General features: G+C 38.5%; 1 protein-coding gene across 5 annotated transcripts in view; it reads right to left on the bottom strand.

Moving 5' to 3' along the window:
* RUBCNL (rubicon like autophagy enhancer) overlaps positions 1–20,408 on the bottom strand; it is a 39,004-nt gene that overhangs the window by 867 nt on the left and 17,729 nt on the right. For all 5 annotated transcript variants that reach the window (XM_027848160.1, XM_027848162.1, XM_027848164.1 and 2 more), the window contains 11 exons: positions 16,449–16,531; positions 15,558–15,768; positions 15,032–15,124; positions 13,961–14,021; positions 13,225–13,357; positions 12,587–12,732; positions 10,786–10,850; positions 5,323–5,561; positions 3,868–3,929; positions 1,698–1,851; positions 325–415 (listed from right to left, as the gene is read on the bottom strand). In XM_027848160.1, coding sequence (XP_027703961.1) covers positions 325–415; positions 1,698–1,851; positions 3,868–3,929; positions 5,323–5,561; positions 10,786–10,850; positions 12,587–12,732; positions 13,225–13,357; positions 13,961–14,021; positions 15,032–15,124; positions 15,558–15,768; positions 16,449–16,531 — 1,338 coding nt within the window. The remainder of the gene's footprint in view (positions 1–324; positions 416–1,697; positions 1,852–3,867; positions 3,930–5,322; positions 5,562–10,785; positions 10,851–12,586; positions 12,733–13,224; positions 13,358–13,960; positions 14,022–15,031; positions 15,125–15,557; positions 15,769–16,448; positions 16,532–20,408) is intronic.

Here is a 20,408-nt window from a genome sequence, read left to right as displayed (position 1 = left end):
TCCCTCCTATAAAAATGTCCTCCCAGTCATTAAGAAGGAGTTTGGGTGAAGCACAAACTACTTCCCCTTTGTCAAAACTCAGTCCTAAAGAGGGTTGGTTCCAGAAGATATCCCAGAAGATCCCAGAAGCTATTGTTTGTGTTGTTTCAACTTCATGTAAATTCTACAGGTCTACTGCGGTTCAAAACAATCTGACCTACATTTAACCCAAATATTTTATTTCCTACAGTCCAGCACAAATATGCAAACCCCCAAATCACTGTTCTACATTGTGCAGAAATCCCTGTTTTTCATTTTAAGAAACAGTTATGTGTTCAAAGATACCTGGGCATCTTTTGCATGTCGACGTCTGGAATGGGAAGATTACAGCTGTGCTCTGACAAAATTCACAAATGAACCCCTTTCCTTGACATAGCTGGAAAAGAAGGACTCAGTGAGCTACCATTCTCATTTCAGATGCTATTTTGAGATCCAGAAAGCTTGTAGCTAATCACTGGTTTCACTGTGAGGAGGACTGACAAAGATCATTTTTAAAATAACCTATTTTCCTGTCCTCTGGTGGTAAATAACCTAATCATTAAAAGAAGTTGGTCCACATTTCCCAAGGAGAAGGGCAATGGGGTATCATGACAAGAGCCCTGGCTTTGGAATCAGAGGACTTACCTTTAAGTCCTTTCCGTCACTTTCTACTCATTTTACCTGCATCTGCTTCCTGTCTTTAAAATGATGAGGTCAATTTCAATGACCTCTGAAGTCTCCTCTAGCTCAAAATCTGTGATCCATAAGAACAAGGTGGCTTAATGTATTAGAGAAGCACTTTTCTGGGCAAGAATATTTCCATATTGGGGCAGAGAAATTTTTCAATTTAGAAACTTATGGAACCTCCTGATGTTTTTGATCTGTAGTTGGCTTAACTTTAGTCAGCCTTACCCAAACAAATACTCAGAATTTCCAAACTACATTTTCCAAGTAAAAGAAAAACTTTCAAAATAAAGACATTGCTGATGAAATCAAAACCATACAGGAACAGGAAGAGCCACATTTCATTCCTACCAGCCTATTATTGGAGTTATCCCAAAAGTACTTTCAGTAAACCTACAAAAAAAGGCGCTTACATCCCAAAACTTTTATTCAATTACCAAAAAATAAAAAAACAAAAACAAACCAAAACAAACAAACACAAAAAACATTTCTTTATCTACCTGTTCAATAATCAACAGAACATTAAAGATAAAATAATTATAGCAGAATAAGGACTTGTCCCAGGACTATTTCTATCTGAATTCTGTTTAAAAAATCAAAGATAAGAAAAATGATATTAGCAATACTAAATAGCTAAGATTTGCATCCTAGAATTTAAAAAACTTCTTATGTATACAATCTTATCTGAGCCTCACAATAACATTGTGAGGAAGGTGCTACAGGCAAAATTATACCCATTTCACAGATGAGGAAAATAAGGTCCAGAGATTCTAAGTAACTTTATGATGTCAAGGAACATATACCTAGTAAGTGTGAGGGGTGGGATTTGAACCAAGATCTCCTTAACTCCCAAGTTATTTCTTTGTCCACATCCCACACTGCCTCTCCTGTGTGAGGGAAGGTAAAGCCCTATGCCCTTAATCCAGGCTGCCTGGAGCTCTGGGTATTGGCCAAAGCCCATACAAATCTTTCTAAGTGGTGGTGGGTTTCCTTACTTCACAGCTGTCCACATGAACAAGGGAGGCTTTCAAAAGTACTCTCAGAACAGCAGCCAATTGTCCCTTTTTGATCTTGACGAGGTCATCCAGAGAGAACAGGTGGAGTTCATTTGTCAAGTGTCCTGGCACCTGCTCAAAATCTTTTAATATCCTAGTGGGAAGAGGGAGGAGAGAATTTCAGGTCATTTTATAAATCAGTTTAGTTTTCTGCATAATAAGAAGCAGAGAAAAATCCTAGCTTTTCTTGTGCTGCTATGACTCACCCTTCAAATTCTCTAATATAAATAGACTCAGGCAGACAGTAGAGAGCACACTGATTCTGTGTAAAGAGAGAGAGACACAGACAGAGAGACACAGAGACACAAAGACTAAGAGACAGAGAGTCAGAGACAAGACACGGAGAGACAGTAACAACACACAGAAGTAGAGACGACATAGAGAGGAAGAGATGTAGAGACAAGAGGCAGGGAGACAAGACAGAGGCAGAGGCAAGAGACGGAGAGGTAGAGACAAGAGACACACAAGACACAGATAGACAAGACACAGAAAGACAGAGGCAAGAAGCAGAGAGGCAGAGACAAGAGGCAGAGAGACAAGACACAGAGAGGCAGAGACAAGAGACAGGCAAGATGCAGAGAGACAGGCAAGACAGAGAAAGACAGAGATAAGACAGAGACAGAGACAAAGGCACAAAGGGAGAACCAGAGACAGACACAAAGAAACTGAGACATCACAAAAGTATATTGCTCAAGTTTTGCTTTAAAAAGGTATTACTCGAATAAAAATGCTGACTCTCAAATTTGATGCACAGGACTAATAACAACAACAATGAAAGCATTTTAGCAAATTAATTCAAATATTTCTGCCAGAGAAAAGGGTCAAAAAGAGAAGACAATGTGTGGTCCAAGTGCAAAAACAAAACTTCTGTACTAATCTCTAAATTTACTTTGGTGACCCACATTGTTTGTTTGGTTGAGATGTCAGCAGAGCTAAAGGAAGCAATTAAGAGTGGTGAGTAAAGCTGGACCATCCCTCCAAGAAGGGCAAACCAAAATGGAGAGCAGGGGCTGGTAAAGGGAAGGATATTTTACCCTCAAGTCAATCTTGCCAAAACAATGATGTGGATTCTTCAGGAAAGAAGCTGAGAAATCCTCCATATGAAGCACACACTAACTAAAGAAAAATTCTTCCTGCAACAGTTTTCGTATCTAGCTTGATAGAAGCAGTGAAAAAGATCTGAGCTACCTTTTTACCTTTTCCTCACACCATTCCCCTGCACATACCCTGCACTTCCAGTAGCTAGGTGGCACACTGGATAGAGTGCTGAGTCTGGAGTCATGAATACCTGAGATCAAATCTGACCTCAGATATTTAATGACTGTGTGACTCTGGGCAAGTCACTTAACCTCTGTTTGCCTTAGTTTCCTCAACTGTAAAATAGGGATAATAACACCACCTACCTCACCAGGTTGTTGTGAGGATCAAATGAGTTAATATTTGTGAAGCACTTATAGTAGGTGTTATATAAATACTTATCTCCCCCCACACACACACCTTCATCAAAACTAGACTACTCAGTGCCTCCTGAAATTCTATACTTTCCCACCTCTGAACCTTTGCTATTCCCTTTACCTAGAATACCCTTATCCCATGTCCACCATTGAAATCTTCCTCATTAAAACCTAGTTGAAAAACTACCTCCCTCCATGAAGCCTTCTCTGATTCTCTATACTTGGAAGAGATCTTTCCCTTTTATGTACTAACTATACCACATATATATATATACACACACATACATACACATACAGAGAGAGAGATCTACTATGCACTTAACAAATTCTATTTTGTATCATTCTTATTCAGGTACATGTCCTATCTCCCCTTACTAGATTGTAACCTCTCTGAGGAAAACAGCTAGACCTTTTCTATCTCTGTATTCTCAACCCCATATCACCCCTTGAATTCTGTGCAAGGCCTTACGCATGGTAGTCATTTTAATGTTTTTTGAATGAATGATTAAAAATTTTTTGTATAAAAAAAACAAACAAAAAGAATGAATCAATGAATAGATTGGATGGAATGAGATGAAAGACCAGCTAAAGGGCAGGAACCAGCTATTAAGTCTCCCCACTTCACATTCCTGAGGAGATTCTACTCAAAATAGTACCTTTCAGCAAATCTGCAGGTCTTTAATAGCTTCTTAATCTGAACAAGCTTCTCTTGGATTTCCTAAGATTCAAGCCAAGAAAGGCATTATTACTCAAATGGTAGTGAGGGAAAATCACATACTGTAAGCACATACTGCGAAGAACTATAATTTAAAAGTCAACCCTGATGCTTCCTTGCCTATTTAAATGCATTCATTTTTTCATATTCATCTAGTTGACACAGAGGACAGTTCAATTCCTGAGTTCAAATCCTGCTTCAGGCAATTAGTAGTTGTGTGACCCTGAACAGGTCACTTAATTTTTCTCAGCCTCGATTTCCTCAGCTGTAAAATGGGGAGAAGAATAACCCCCACCTCACAGGGTTGCCATGTGGATCAAAAGAGTTAACATAGGTAAAAGTGCTTTGCGAACCTTGAAGTGCTATGTAAACGTTAGCTGTTATTACAGTCAAAAACTCTGAAAAGTTAGAATGTCAATTCAATAAGAATTTATTAAGTACCTACTATGTGCAAAGTACTGGGGAAATAAAAATAAAAACAGTCCCTTCCCCCAAAGATCATACATTTTACTAGAGAAATACAACTTATGAACAAATAAATACAGCTTAGTATATATAATTTATATTTATATAGCACTTACTGTGTGCACTGTGTCAAGATCTCTACAATTATTATCTCATTTGATCCTCACAGAAACCCTGGGAGGTAGGTGCTATTATTATTCCCATTTTACAGATGAGGAAACTGAAGCAAACAGAGGTGGCTTGCCTAGGATCACACAGAGTGTTAAGTGTCTGAGGCCAAACTTGAACTCAGTTCTCTATATGACTCCAAGCCCAGCATTCTGCCTATTTTCCTGGAATATAGAATACAGAAAGCAAGTAATATAAAATAAGGCTGAAAACATAGGGATGTTGAGTACCTTAAATGCCAGGCTAAGAAATTTGTATCTTATTCTGAAACCAGTGGGCAACCATTTAAACCTTAAGTGGTTGTGTGTGGCCTTTTGACTGAGTCCAAGTTTTACAGAACAAATCCTTTTATTAAGGGGATTTGTTCTGTGAAGTTTGGATTCAGGCGAAGGGTCACAACTGAGGACCCGGAGGGCCACATGTGATCTCGAAGCCTGAAGATTCCCCACCCCTGCTAAGGTTTCTGAGTTGGGGGGATGATATAGTCATCCCTGCCCTTTATGGAGGTTGTTTTGACAGCCATGCAGGATACAGACAAGGTTGGGAGTTGGGAGCCTCTTTAGGAGGCTATGGCAGCAGCCAGGGAGGGGTGACGAAGGTCTGAACTAGAGTGGTTAACTTCGGGATTGGAGAGAAAGGAATGGAACTGAGACATTCCATGATGTCACAGAAGTCAAAGAAAATTGAAGGCCTAAAACCACTGTCCTCGGGCAGAAAGGCTTCAGCAGCTTCCAAAGGTCCGTCTTCTTATTCAAAAGCTTACCCTGACTCGATCCAATTCCTTGACTTTGCTATACAGGTTTTGATTGATGTACAACAAATTGAACAAGGGTTGATGCCATATGCTGTCCAGCAGGTGCTTGGAAAATTTGCTGACATAGTATTTGTGGAAATCCCATTTCATGAGGATCCGGGCAGGGATGTAAGATTCTTCGTAACTGTGGCAGCAGTCACAGAAATACTTCCCCAGGTAATCACAATAGCGGAGTCTCTTAATGTACTCTGAAATGACACATATAAGGAAAAGCTAAGGCTCAGAGAGGGAATAGAATGGCCTAGAAGAAAGAACACTGAGCTTGGAGTTAGAGTTCCTGCCTGTGAAGCTTACAAATTGTGTGGCTCTAGGTAAGTCCCTTTACCTAAGCCTCAGTTTCTCCACTTGTAAAATGGAGAGAATGCTACTTACATTACCTATATGTCAGATGAAATGAGATAATAATAGTAACAATAGCTAACACTTATATAGCACTTACTATGTGTCAGGCACTGTGCTAAACACTTTTAAATTATTATTTGATTTTTCGCAACAATCCTGGGATGCTATTATCTATTATTATTATTACCATTAAAAATTAAATTATTGTTAATTGTTGTTAAAATTATTATTAATAATTGTGCTATTATTATCCCCATTATACAGATGAGGAAACTGAGGCAAACAGAAATTAAGTGATTTGTCCAGGGTCACACATCTACTGAGTATCTGAGTACTGATTTGAACTCAAGTCTTCTTGACATCAGGACCAGGGTTCTATCCACTGTGCCAGCTAGCTTTATAACTATAAAACAATGCGTAAAGCAAGACCATTACTATAACATATATGAAATAGTAATAATCTCAAAATCTGCATTTTTCTTCAGCTGTTACTAAATGTCCAAAGATTTACAGAGCCAGCAAAGGAGGTTTTCCATATATTTAAGGCTGCTTCTTGGCCTCAGGAAAACTATAATCGCAGCTGATAGCTAGGAAAGTAAAGTGCTGGACATGGCCTTAAGACATTGAGAAAAAGCAGCTCCAACACAGGGAGGAAGTCCTGATCCGTGCATTCAGCAAGGCAAAAAAATAAGAAACAGCTGACATTTATTAGCACTTTAGGGCTGGCAAAGTACTCTACATATACTATTTCATCTGAGCATCATAACAGGCCTATGAGTTAGGTACTGTGGGTATGTCATTTTATAGATGAGACAAATGGAACCTCACAAAGATGAAGTGCCTTGGGCATGGTCACATAGCTAGAGTATCAGAGGTTCCATTCAAACCCAAGTTTCTGATAATTCTACCAAACTTTCTACTAAAGCATACTGTCTCTCAATTTTTTTTTTTAAAAAAGGTAAATAAATGCTGATCGCCAAGATGATTCCCCACCAGAAGTTCACCACTTGGAAAATGATCTGATTTAGAATGCAGACATTCTGTGCCAGCATTCACCAGGCATTTTGCCATAGAGATATTCAAATATCCAATAGACCACATAAATGTAGGTAGCTAGATGTCACAGTGAATAGAGAGCTAGACTCAGAACCAGGAAGACCAGGGTTGACATCCTGCCTCAGACATTTAGCTATGGTGGCCTAAGCAAGTCACTTGACTTGCCAAGCCTCAGTTTTCTCATCCATACAATGGTTGTTCAAATGATCTAATATAAGGAAAATGTTTTGCAAACCTTAAAGTACCATATAAATGCTAGCCATTGTTATTTTTACCACTAATAATAAATTATGAAAGAAGGAAAGAATGAGTGAAGAGAGACTTCAAGAAAACCTTGAGTTAAAGGAAAGGCAGGAAAATTTTAGAGCAAAACAAGGAAAAACTAAGTACACTTTCAAACCAAAAATTGTCCTTCACTTTTTTGATATGCAAGTTTACATTTAATATTTTAAGGGGGAAAATGCTGTATTAAAATTCTCTTACAGAGGCATTATTCCCAGGGACAGCTAGGTGGTGCAGTGGATAGAGCATTAGCCCTGGAGTCAGGAGGACCTGAGTTCAAAATTGACCTCAGACACTTGTGGGCAAGTCACTTAAACCCTATTGTCTCCCAAAAAAACCCAAAACAAACAAAGAAAAACCTGAGGCAGTATTCCCACCAAAACACCACAATTCTGTAGAATAGTTTGGGAAATGCTATTTTCTATCAGAATAGAAAGTCAGTTAGATGGCCCAGTAGATAAGAGTGCTTGACTTGGAGTTGGGAAGTCCCATATTCAAAATCCTGCCTTCGATACTTATTAGCTCAATAATTCTGGGCAAGTCTCTTAACTTCTCTTGGCCTCAGTATTCTCATCTGTAAAACGGGGATTATAATAGTACCTACGGCAACTAGGTGGTGCAGTAGATAGAATGCCATTCTGAAATCAGGAAGACTTATCTTCCTGAGTTCAAATCCAGCCTCAGACACTTACTAGCTGTGGGAACCTGGGAAAGTCACTTAGTCCTCTTTGCCTCAGTTTCCTCATCTGTAAAATGAGCTGGAGAAGGAAATGGCAAACCACTCTAGTATCTCTGATAAAAAAACCCCAAATGAGGTCACCATGTTGCACACCACTGAAATGACTGAAAAAGTATAACAGGAATAAAAAAGTAGGAAGAACTCGGGTTGGGAAGAGCTTTATATTTGATCTTGGAGGTAACAGGGAGGCACTAGAGTTTACCAAGTTGGAGAGAGGGGTTAAGTCAGACCTATGGTTTAGGAAAATCACCTTGGTAGTCATGTGAAGGATGGATTGGATCAGGAAGAGCATGAGGTAAGGAGACCAATTAGAAACCTATTTCAATAATCCAGGGAAAAGGTAATAATATCCAGTGGGGAACCTGCAGCCTCAAGGCCACATGTGGCCTTCTAGGTCGTTGGATGCGGCCTTTCAACTGAGTCCAAGTTTTACAGAACTGAATCCAAACTTCACAGAACAAATCCCCTTAATAAAAGGATTTGGCCTGTAAAACTTGGACTCAGTTGAAAGGCCGCATCCAAAGACCTAGAAGGCCACGTGTGGCCTCGAAGCCACAGGCTCCCTACCTCTGGTCTATACAAGAGTGGTGGCTGTGTAAGAAAAGGATATGTATAGGAGAAATGTTGAGAAGGTATTAGATGTGAGGTATTATATCAGGACAGCCAATCTAGCCACTAGAAAGCCTATCAATTCAGTGGCCAATGATGACTTTTCAGTGAATGGACAGTGTACAAAGCCTCATTCTTTTCAGTGGGGAGGTGGGGGACCATTGATGAAAAATAACAACCTACATTGTCCAACAGGCCCAAAGTCTTCCTTCAAATCTTACAAAGCCACTCCCTTACTCAAGCTAGTTTGTTGTTCATTTATTTCAGGTGTGTCTGACTTTTCATGACCCCATTTGGGGTTTTCTTGGCAAAGATACTGGAATGGTTTGCCATTTCCTCCTCTAGCTCATTTTTCAGACGAGGAAACTGAGGCAAACAGGGTTAAGTGACTTGCTCAGGGTCACACAGCTTTTGTTTGAGACCAGATTTGAACTCAGGAAGATGAGTCTTTCTGACTTCAGGCCCAGCACTCTATCCACTGTGCCACCTAGCTGCCCTTACTCAAGCTATAGTGATGCCCAATTGCCTCTAGGATAAAGAAGAAATAAATTAAAATATAAAAATAAATAAATAAGTAAAGAATAAATAAAGACTAACCTCCTCTGTTTGGCTTTTAAAGATCTTAACAATATGGCTTCAAACTACCTCTCCAGTCATCATCCTGCTGCTCTCATTCCTGGGCTCTACAATCCAGCCAAAGTTGTCTTCTTGCTGTTCCTAGTACTTGACACTTCATCTTGTCTCCCTGACTTTGCACTAGCTGTCCCCCAATTCCTGGAATTCCATCTCTCCTTCCTTCCACTTCATAAAATCCCTTACTTCCTTCAAGACTCAACTCAAGGTCCATATCCTCTAGGAAGACTTTCTTGTTCCCCCAACTGCAAGTGCATTCCATCCCCAATGAACTTATTTACATTGGTATGTGTTTCCCCCAATAGAATATGAGTTAGCACCTAGCACAGTGTTGACTGATTGAATGTGTTGGGCTATATTTCCTCGTAGCCAAGGAGGGTTCTAATTGAGGGGAGGGTGGTAGTGAGAAAGGAGAAAGAATAGTGGGTTCCAGTCACTGGAAAGGTTCAGTCATTTTTTTTTTCAAAGGAAGCATTGATAAAACATTTTTAAAGGCCAATATAACATTCAAGACGACCCAAGCAGAATCATAGGCAAAGGTTTTTTTTTTCTTCTAGAATTCCTTCATTTTTCTTAAACCCCAACTACCACCCTACCCCATGACATCACTGCCCTCAGGTTGTCCCTTGCCTTGCCTGCGGATGAAACCTACCTTCTTAAGCAATGTCCCATGAACCAGACACCTAAGAAAACTTGAACAACTTGCATCTCATTCCTTCAGGACTAGTTAAGTGACTGGTTAGCTAATATGATCACCATTAGGGCATTGAGCCTTCCTGCTAACTTCCAACAGCTGGATTTGACTCTTAGCTCTGCTGCTTACTAAATGAAACTTGGAAAATGACTTTACACCTCTAGGTCTCATTTAGCTCATCTATAATATGAGGAAGCCAAAATAGACAATCTCTAAAAGTACATCTCAGCTAAAATTCCTATAGTCTACACAGGGATCTTACATGTCAAAGCAATAGCAATTTAATGGTGGGAATATCAGATATAACAAGACGAGTCCTAGGAGACCTGGAAGCCATTTTGTGCTCATCCTATCATATATACCACAGAGGCAGTTGCCTACTAAAATAACTGACATAATAATAAAATTATGTGTTATTATATAATATATAATTTATAATATATAATATAATTATGTATAACATATAATTATATGTTATCATATATTATAATAGCTAAATAGCTAACATCTATATAGCACTTGTTACAGACCAGGCACTGTGCTAAGGACTTTACAATTATTACCTCACTTGGGCTTTACAACAACTCTGGGAAAGAGGTGCTATCATTATATCCATTTTATAGTTGAGGAAACTGAGGCAAACAGAGGTGAAGTGGCTTGCCTAGAGTTACAAAGCAAGTAAGTATCTGAGGTTAGATTTGAACTCAGGTCTTCTTGACACCAGGCCCAGTGCTTTATCCACTATGCCACCTAGCTGCCCCAAGGCTTAAGTTAGGCACAACCCTATTTGTTAGCATGAAAATGCTGCCAGGCTTATTTTTTACATATGTGAATGATGTGGAGAGGGGCAAATGTAGATAAATCACTACGCTAAGTACTGTGTCTACTGGACTTAGGGGATGGGGTAGAACAAAGGAAAAGATCTTCCTTAAAAATTTTCTACTCAGTAAACAGTATTTATTGTATTAAAAAAAATTGCCAGAGAACCTCAACTGTAGCTTATTGTTGTTTTTCACAATTATTTCTGAATTAGTCAGTTACACCAAGTCAAACTTACTCTGTTCTATTGGTGTTCCACAGCCAGCGCAGGAAAAGTTTTGGGCAGATACCACAAAATCCCTCCTATGACATAAAATAGGAACAATTAAATCGGATGAGAATGGGTAGAGATTGAATAAAAGTGACTGCTTTCATGGTTTGGGATGATTTTGCCTTTAAAAGAAGAAATAAAGAGACTGGATCTAGTAAACGCACTTAATATGTCCTGGCCAAGATTTGAAACATTGCCCGCACTGTATATACTTGAAAACCAACAACCAGAGACTTTCTGAAACACCTGCAACTTGACTTATCGCAGAACTAAATAACTGTAGAGCCTAGAGATCAGAATCTGCCAACACTGAAAAAGTTTGCCTTTATAAGAAGTGATATTACAATGTGTCCAATGTCTTAGTTCTCCCTCAGGCACACAGGCACACAGATACACACACACATACACATACATATTCAATTATGAAACTATCATAGATCTTTTTTAAGGAACTTCTCAAGATATCGATAAAGGATCACACTGAGTAAGGCAGAAGTATAAAATCAGGCTCATTATTTATTGACTACATTCCAAGGGACCTTAACAACAAAACACACACACACACACACACACACACACACACGACATGTATATGAAATATTTACAGGAAGATACTCAATGGGACAAAAAGCCAGAACTATCCAACATTCCCAGGGAAGGATCATTGTGTTTTATTGAGCTGTGTCTGACACTGAATTATTCTGAATGTAATCTATAGTTCTGGGTATGTTATAAAGCTTATCTAAGGTTAGGGTCCAATTACTGCCAGAAACAGTTCACATAAAAATATAGTGCCCTTCCCCAGTCCTATGACCCTCCCCTTCCCTTAGAGAAGGGTTACTTTTGGATCCTAGAGACAGCCACTCATTCTTCAGATAAAGTTAATTTATTCACTCCTACACATGAATTCCCTCAGAGATAGAGAAAAAAACAGAAGGCCAGACCATCCTGAGCCTCTTCATAGACTCTCAGAGTTGGAATACGGGGCCTCACAGACCATTTAGTTTGACATTTCCTTCCAAAGGAGTTCCCTTTCCAACATAATTGACAGGTAGTCATCCAATTTTTGCTTAAAGACCTCAGGTGAGGGAGATACCTCCAGAAGAAGCTTGTGCCATCTTTTCATAGCTCTAATCATTAGGAATTTTTCCTAAAATCATTCACAAATTGGCATCTTTCAAACTCCCACCCAGTGCTCCTAGTTCATCCTTCTAAGGTCAAGCAGAACATCTGTCTTTCTTACACATTAAAGCCCTTCAAAAACCCAAACACAATTCTTATTTCCTTTCCTTTCCCCCCTAAAAGTCTTTTCTTCCCCAAGCTGTTTCCCTACTTCTTCACCATCCTGCTACAACCTCCCCTGGATATTCTCCATTTTATCATTTTCCTTCCTAAAACGTAGCACCCAGAACCAAACACAATCCAAATGTAGTCTGATCTCAGTATGGTACAAAAGGACTAGAATGAGCCTGGTCAAGATGAACACCTTATCTTTTCATTTTTTCCATATGAATGCTCCTAAATTGAGTAAAGACTAATGTGGCAGAGAAAATGTTTCATTTTTCTTTTCAGTTGGAAATCAAAAGTCTTAAGATAAACAGGGCAGAATAATTCAGTGTCAGACACAGCTCAATAAATTCAAAAAAAAAACTAAAGACTTTAATGTCTCTTTTTGGTATGACTAGTTTCCAAGGATTTCCAACTTGCTAAAATATTGGTTGGTGAAACGGAAGGAGAATTAAAAGGTCAACAAATCAACCCAACTTACTTGAGTGGTGGATGAATGTTAAATATTATTTCAAATCTAGGTGGAGCCCAATCTTCAGTCCCTCTAATCCTGGACTTAAACTTTATCTCCTTGACTATATCCAAACTGGACTCAAAGTCTTTTTGAAGACTGTCTTCATTTACAGCCTGGGAAACATAGAACAGACAGACTTGAGTATCAACTTAAATTATAGTTTGGCAAGAAATTTAGTGCAACAAATAGAAACTCACTTTATAAGTTGGCAAAAATTCAGTATCTATTTTCCCAACAAAAATATTTTGCCTTTGGAAAAAAAAAAGTGGCATTAGTAAGCATTTATGAAATGGTTACTATGTACCAGGAATCAGGCTAGGCTCTGGACAAAGACAAAAGTGAACAACCTCAAATATATCTAAAGTCCCCTGCAAAAGTATCCCCGCAAATGGAGGGGATCAAGTGCCTCAGTTCTTTCCTCCCATGAATCTATTACAGCCTGAAATTCTCCTTCCTTGGTATTTTTAGATGTTTTGTTTTCTTACAAATTGACATCACCTGAGGAAGTCATTTTCACTTGATATACTTTTGTAAAAAACAGAAGCATTCAAGACGGTTAGAAAGCTTTCAAGGAAAAGTCAATTTATTTTGGCCCAGATACTTACTACTGACCCATCTGCCTGGAGAGAGCCTGCTAGGTGAAAGTCAGCCTCTGTCAACCTAGAACGCCTGCAGAAAGATCGGTATAGGTCCTTCGCTATCAATTCAGCTGAATTGAAGTCCAGCTCATCAGTGCATCTGAAAGTCAGACAAATAAAGATCCAAACTACAATAATTTGCTAGGTATGACACCAGATCATGGTTCTAGAGCTAGTTGGGACCTTGGTAATCATCTAGTTACTACCCCTCCTCATTTTCCAGTTGGGGAAACTAAGGCCCAGAATGGTTAAGTGATTTGTCCAAAGTCTGATAAGAGAAAAATGACAGGGACAATATTTGAACTTAAGTCATCTGATTCCAAATTCAACACCCATTTGACTATACCTCTCTGCCTCTCTACCCTGTCCTCCTGCAAGATATACCGGCTTTCTCCCAGTTCTCCAGAGGTCTCTTGTTATCCCTCCCATATTTGTCTAGGAGGCAGAAGTGAAAAAAGACAGGGTATTACCCCAAGGCAACTTGTTAGAATGTCTTTTAGCTTAACTTGCCTGTGGCTGCTATTTACTGTGAAATTTCACCCTTCCCAGAATTAGAAACTATATACTCAAGGTACTTCACCTAAGGCAAAATCCCTATTGTTCCACCTAGCTGAACTCAACCCATGCTATTGAAGGTTGAATATTCAGATTTTCCTTTGAAAAACCCTGTCAATGACCAATGACCCATAGGTAAGGGAGTTACCTTTTGTTCAAGTCATGGAAACATGTACAAGTTTCTGTGATTTTGTCAAAGTCATCAAGTTCTTTAGGAAGACAAGAAAAAGAAATATTAGATTCATGCAATCACAGACCACATTAAAGGGACGTCTAATTAACTTCCTCAGACTTCACACTGGGAATTGATGCTCTACAATTAAAGAAGCCAAATCATTCTACATCTCTGGACTTTAGGTCTCTCTTAAATTCCTCTTTTTAGAAAAGTAGAGATAACTCTCAGAACAGTGTTTTAAAAAAACAACTCCACAAAAGATAGTCACTTCAATACCGGGAGATAGCTATATCTATATCCATGTGTATGTAAATGTGTATTTCTGTATATATATATATGAATATATATATATATAAATATGTGCATATAGACATATATACACAGAAGCATGTATTAGCATATAGACACATGTGTGTGAATATATACATATATGTGCATGTAGAGATATAGACATATATACATGTACGCAAATACATATACACAGAGTGGGGCTGTAAATTAGTCCAACTATTCTGGAAAAAGATTTGGGGGTGGGGGAAGGATCCCTCTTTTTCTTTTTTTAATTGTTGTTATAAGGATAGCTCTCGGGAAGATGGTGGGGAAATGGCTATATCGGGAAATGTCAGCGATGTAAAAACGAGAGATATCAATAACAATTTAATAAAAGGAATAGTTTTTTTTTAATCCACAATGAAATTTTGTCATAATTGTTGTGATAGCACACACAGAAAGGAAGCGTCAAAACAAAACGAGTTTATTTTTCCTATACTGATCACTATAATGAACATCTACTTTTCCTTGCCCTTTCCACAGGTACAAATGATATCCACAAAGACAAAGTATCAGAGTCTTAGAATCATAGAAATTTTAGATCTGGAAGAGGCCTAATCATCTAATCTAACCCACTCACTTCACAGATGAGAAAACTGAGGCAGAGAAGCAAACTGATTTACCCAAGATCACATAGCCAGTCAGGACAACAATCCCCTGGTCCCTTCCCAAACACATGGGCACAAACATACCATATGAATTTTCAGATCTTACCCACAATGACAAAATCATCAGAGCCACATTCACAAAGCTCCTGTTGATGAATGGGTGTTTCAACTACTGGGTTTACTTGCAATGCAGAACAACCTAGAAGGGGGGGAGGGAGAAGGGTTTTTACTAAGCTTTAAGGGAGAGAAAAAGAGGTGACACTTCTCTTTCCTCTCGATAAGACAAAGATAGCCAAGAGAATAGATTTTATTTAAGTAGGATTTTGTTAAAAAACAACAACAACAACTAAGGCTTTAGGGTTAACATAGGCCTATGCATTCATTAAGCCTGTCTCTGGTAGCTACAGAAAGATGAGTCAGACACAAAGACAGAAAGATAAATAAGGCGCAATCTATGGGTTCAAGAGGCTTACAGTGTAGCAAGGGAGATAAAGCCAGCTGTCAAAGGGTTAAGGAACAAAATGGGTGATAACGAAGAACGTGTGGTTTTTCGGAGAAAATTATACCCTGGATTTAAAAAGATATTGCAGGAGGAACGAGCCATTAAGGACTCCCACACTCTGCCAGCTTGCCTTCATAGCCACTGTCGGATGAAGTAGCAGATGAAGATTTTTGCTTTTCAGGGATATAAAAGCCCCTCTCAAAGTCAGTTTGATCACTTCCAAGGGAGCCACTCATTTCCAATCCTTCCCCGCTCTCTCCTGGAGGCTGATTCAGGAGGTTGTATTTCATTGTCTCCATTGCAGATATGATAATATCTGCAACATAAAAGTGGGCATTCTCCTGCAGAAAAGCACAGAAGAGTTTAAATACTCACAACATAACCGCATGTACTAAGTCAAGGAGAGAAAGCCTTAAAAAAAAAAAATTCCAAGCAGGTATGTATATCTAAGCAGGGGCAGATAATTGAACATAACTTAAGCTTATTCAAAATAAGTCTGTTACAACAGTCCTGCTCCGATGCCACATCCTGGCAGAAAGACAACCCTGAGAGGGGCCACAGGCTATGACATCAGAGCCCAAAGTCTGCCAAGGCTTTAAGCACGGTCTCACTGAGGGGCCAAATCTGTTGTCTGAATCCAGCCATCCTAGAGATTTGGCCAGTGGATTATGGTGGTGGTGGTTATTGTTTGAGGAGCAAGGGTAGAAGATGAGGGGGAAGTTGAGAAGGACTCAGAAATTTGTAAAAACTGTCTACTAAGGCATGGATACTACATCAATGGACAAAGTATCCATACTGATGAAATCAATGACCTTTGAAACATTCAATTATTCAACTGAGTCAGTGACCATGGAGTTTAAAAACATAGTGTTTTAAGGACTCGGTGAATGGTTGCATACGACCCAAAATGTATTTCTCGAATTTGAGTACCATATAAAGTGAATCAGTGTAAGGCAGAGCAGTAGAATCTAAAAGAACCTATAAAGAGCCATGTTTAACAAAAGATGGAGGTTCTCTTCACCTTTTCTACATCAGCAGGAAGCATCATCGTCTCTGGTGAAAAGCTATTCAGAGGAAGGGCTTTTCTGCTGGCTGGGTTGGTACCTGGCAACAGAAAGTTAGAAACACCTGGTTAGATTTTTTTCCCAGGAAGTGGTTTAAAGATACTGTTCAAGCTAACCTGATTTGAAATCAGTTTTGCAATTTGCAACTCAGCAAAACCAACCAAACCATGTGTGACAGTGTATGCAATATTCTAAAGCCATAGTGCCTCATCTCTGCAAAGAGGGGAGGGAAGTGTATTTTCTCAACTCTGTTCCAGGGCCAACCTTGATTAAAAAAAAAAAAAAACTTTTTAGGGACTGCTACTGATTATTAACCCACTTAAACACAATCACTCCATCGGAAAGGGAGTCATAGATAGTTTCTCCCTGGCCTAAAATGAGAAAAACCTGGAGAAAGTGCATTCTGTTGACTACAGCACTCTGTTCCTGACATTAAAAGCTTTAGGAACTAAAATTACAATTATGAGTAATGTCAGTGGCCACAAATGTAACACACTGTTTTACTTCTATCATGTGATTTCCCAACTGACTGTGCTTAAATAAGCATTTTAAGCTCTTCAGTAAGAGATCTATGATTTTCATGTGAGAACCATTTACTTAGGGGCCCAGGGCTGGGAAAGAGGAGATAAGACAACAGGAACCAGGCACACGAGGGCAGAGTTTATTCAGTGCAGGCCAAGTAATGCCTTCTGCCACCACTCTGCCATTCAAAGATACAAAAGAGGTGTAAGCAAAGGTACAGAAATAATTAAACTCAGGTACATCATTAGTAAGGAAATGAGAGTTAGGTATTTTGTAGCTTCTCATAGTTTTTCAATAGAAATTTGGTTCTCTTAGCATGGTACTGCAATATTCCAGCTGCTGGGGACATGTAATATTCTTTTTGTCTCCCTGCCCCATCATCACCCAAGTAAGAAGGAAGTCCCTGTAGCTAACATGGGACATGGAGCAGAAAGCTACAGTCACTCATGTAGTGTCGTCAAATCTCTAGCAGGCGAAAAAGAAAACAGAAAATTTCCAAGACTGGTCCTTATGTACCTTCATCCTGGGAAGGATTTACAGCATGGCAGAAAGGGGTTGGGAGATTATTTCAAAACACTTGGAGGGGGGCTAATACAGGGCTTTAACAAAGATCCTTAGGCTTTTTTTGGACAGGGAAAGATCTAGCATCTGCTTTCTGTCAGAAATTTCTCAGTTAAGGGGAAAATGAGCTGTAGGTTGATTTAAAAATCACACAAAGAAATTTGAAATCATCCTTTCACTAGAACAAGAAGGAACCTCAGAAGTCACCTACTAAGTGTTAGAGTCAGTATCCAAATTTGAAGCCAAGTTCTGCATTCCAAATTCAGTGCTATTTGTAACCCATTGCAGATTTTATAAGCTAGACAGATTTCCTTCCATTTCATAGGGTGTAGGTGGGAGAGAAGGCCTCTTCCATTCCTTTCCTTCTCCTTGTACAGTGATAAGTTTGCATTCTCATTAGAGATTAATCATCAACTGATGACCACCAAATTTCAAAAGTGACTCTTCAATATTGAAAAAGTTCAAGATAGATGAGAAAAGAGTTAATAAACAATGCCAGGAGGCTCAGTTAATCACAAGCCAATCACCAACAAATGCAAAACTGGCTGTTTCCTCTTTTCTACAAATCAGATATATGCTAATCTAGTGTGAGAGCTCTACCGCATGTCACAAATATAGCAAATAAACTTCATTCATTGTGGTTCAAGGGAATTTTCCTGCTTCACTATTTCAGGTTTTTAGAATTGTTTTAAATCAAATAAGAAAAGTGGCCCCTGTGAATGAAGGCTCTCAGATCACACTCTAAAATAATGATACTGACTTTCAAAAAAAAAATCAGTGATAAAAAGAAAGTTCCCACATTAACTGGATACAAAACAGACACCCATCAATTGAAGAATGGCTAAACATATTGTACATGAATATACTACTACTCTGCTGTAATGTAATACTATTCTGCTGGAAGAAATGATAAATAGGATGAATTCAGAGAAGCATCAAATGACTTACGTGAACTGAGGCAGAGTGAAGTATGTAGGACCAAGAAAACAATATACACCATGACTACAACAATGTGAACAGAAAGAGCAACCAGAAAACAATCAAAAATAACTGTTGCAAAATTACAAAGAACAAGCATGGCCCCAAAGAGGAGATACGAGAGGACATCTCCTCTAGTCCTTTTTAGTGGGATCTGGGGGCATCCATAGACATGGAACATTTCATATATATATATATATTGTCATTTTTTTGATGTATTAATTGGTTTAGTCAAGTTTTCTCTTCTCCCTCTTTTTTTTCTTTGTTACATAGCATGATTTTCTAGAGGGAAGGAATATGGGAAGAAGGTAATGTAAAAACAAAGTACATCAATAAAAATGTATTTTAAAAAGCATGCAAGAATATGTACATTCACATGAGTATTATCCCCTTTAAAAAATAAGAATTATAACAACAATGAAGGCAGCTCAGCTTTGTACATCATTTTAAAATTGTCAAAGTACTTTCACAAGTCATCAGTCACCTGAGGAGCTTATTCATTTATTTCAATAATGCATCAATTGCTTAGAAACACTGCTCAAGACATACATAACTCCTCCTTTGGAAATGGCTTCAGACCCCTTGGTGTTGGCAGTGGACAAAGCCAATCTAGGGTCAACAATGAGTTTTAATTGTAAAGAAATAAGGCAAATTCTCTCAAATGGCCAATAAATAATATCCAAAGGCCATTCCAAAAGAAGCCATCTGTAACAATTAAAGCATCAGCAGAGTAAGTGGAAAGCTTTCCCAGACAGTTCTCTGAAGGACAATGTTTACCTAGGCTCAAGAATTCTGATGCAATTTTGTTTTAAAAAAATCCATATCATTAATGCGTCACCTCTCATCTATAGAGATTGAGGGATTAGGAAGGTGTATATACTTTGCATTATTTCTTTGTGTGGTATTCTTCCACCTTCCCCCAATACAATACGAACTCCTTAAGAATAAGATTTCATTTTTCATTTTTGCCTTTGTATCCCTGGAGCCTAGAACAGTACCAGCAATGTTTATTGATCTGAATTGTAACTGTGTATTTGTAATTGTGTAACTAAGGTTACTCATCTACTTTTCACTGTCAAGAAGTTTTCTGACAGAAATATATCCTGCTCCTCTTTCACAAATAAATATAACTAGATATTATGCTCCTTGAAGAGAAGTCATGTTTTATACTTTTTTAATGCCTCCACAGTGCCTGGCGTAGTGCTGCTGGATAATCAGAGGTTAAAAGGCAATCTGATATAGGGGATTGAATGCAGGATAAGGGTTTAAATCCAGTCTCTGACATTTAATAACTTTGTGGTCATGGACAAGTTATTTAACTTCTCTCAATTTCCTCATCTGTAAAATAGGGAGAACAATATTTGTAGTAACCTACCTCACAGGTTGTTAAAAGGCCCAAATGAGATAATATATGTAAAGGGTTTTTCAAATGTTGAGGTGCCATAAAAAACCAGCTGGGACATATATACACACACATGTATGTCATATAGACATGGGACATAAATACACATGTATATGCATAAACATACATATGGAACAATATATGGACATCAGATCTAGACATTGGGATACTGTGTGTGTGTATATATATATACACACACACACATATACATACATACATGCATGCATACATACACATATACAGTATATGTATACCACATATAGTATATATACTATATGCTATCTATATAATGTGTGTGTGTATGTGTGTGTGTGTGTATATATATATATATACTTTCTATGTATATGTACTATGAAAGTTTAAAATAGCACTAAGACATTTGGGACAGTGTGAGAGAGAGAGAGAGAGTGTGTGTGTGTGTGTGTGTGTGTGTGTGTGTGTGTGTGTGTGTGTG

Source organism: Vombatus ursinus, unplaced genomic scaffold (assembly GCF_900497805.2).
Source record: "Vombatus ursinus unplaced genomic scaffold, bare-nosed wombat genome assembly UNPS02005659.1, whole genome shotgun sequence".
Taxonomy (NCBI): Eukaryota; Metazoa; Chordata; class Mammalia; order Diprotodontia; family Vombatidae; genus Vombatus; species Vombatus ursinus.
Note: the sequence above shows the minus strand (reverse complement) of the source record. Positions and strands in the feature narration are given on the sequence as shown.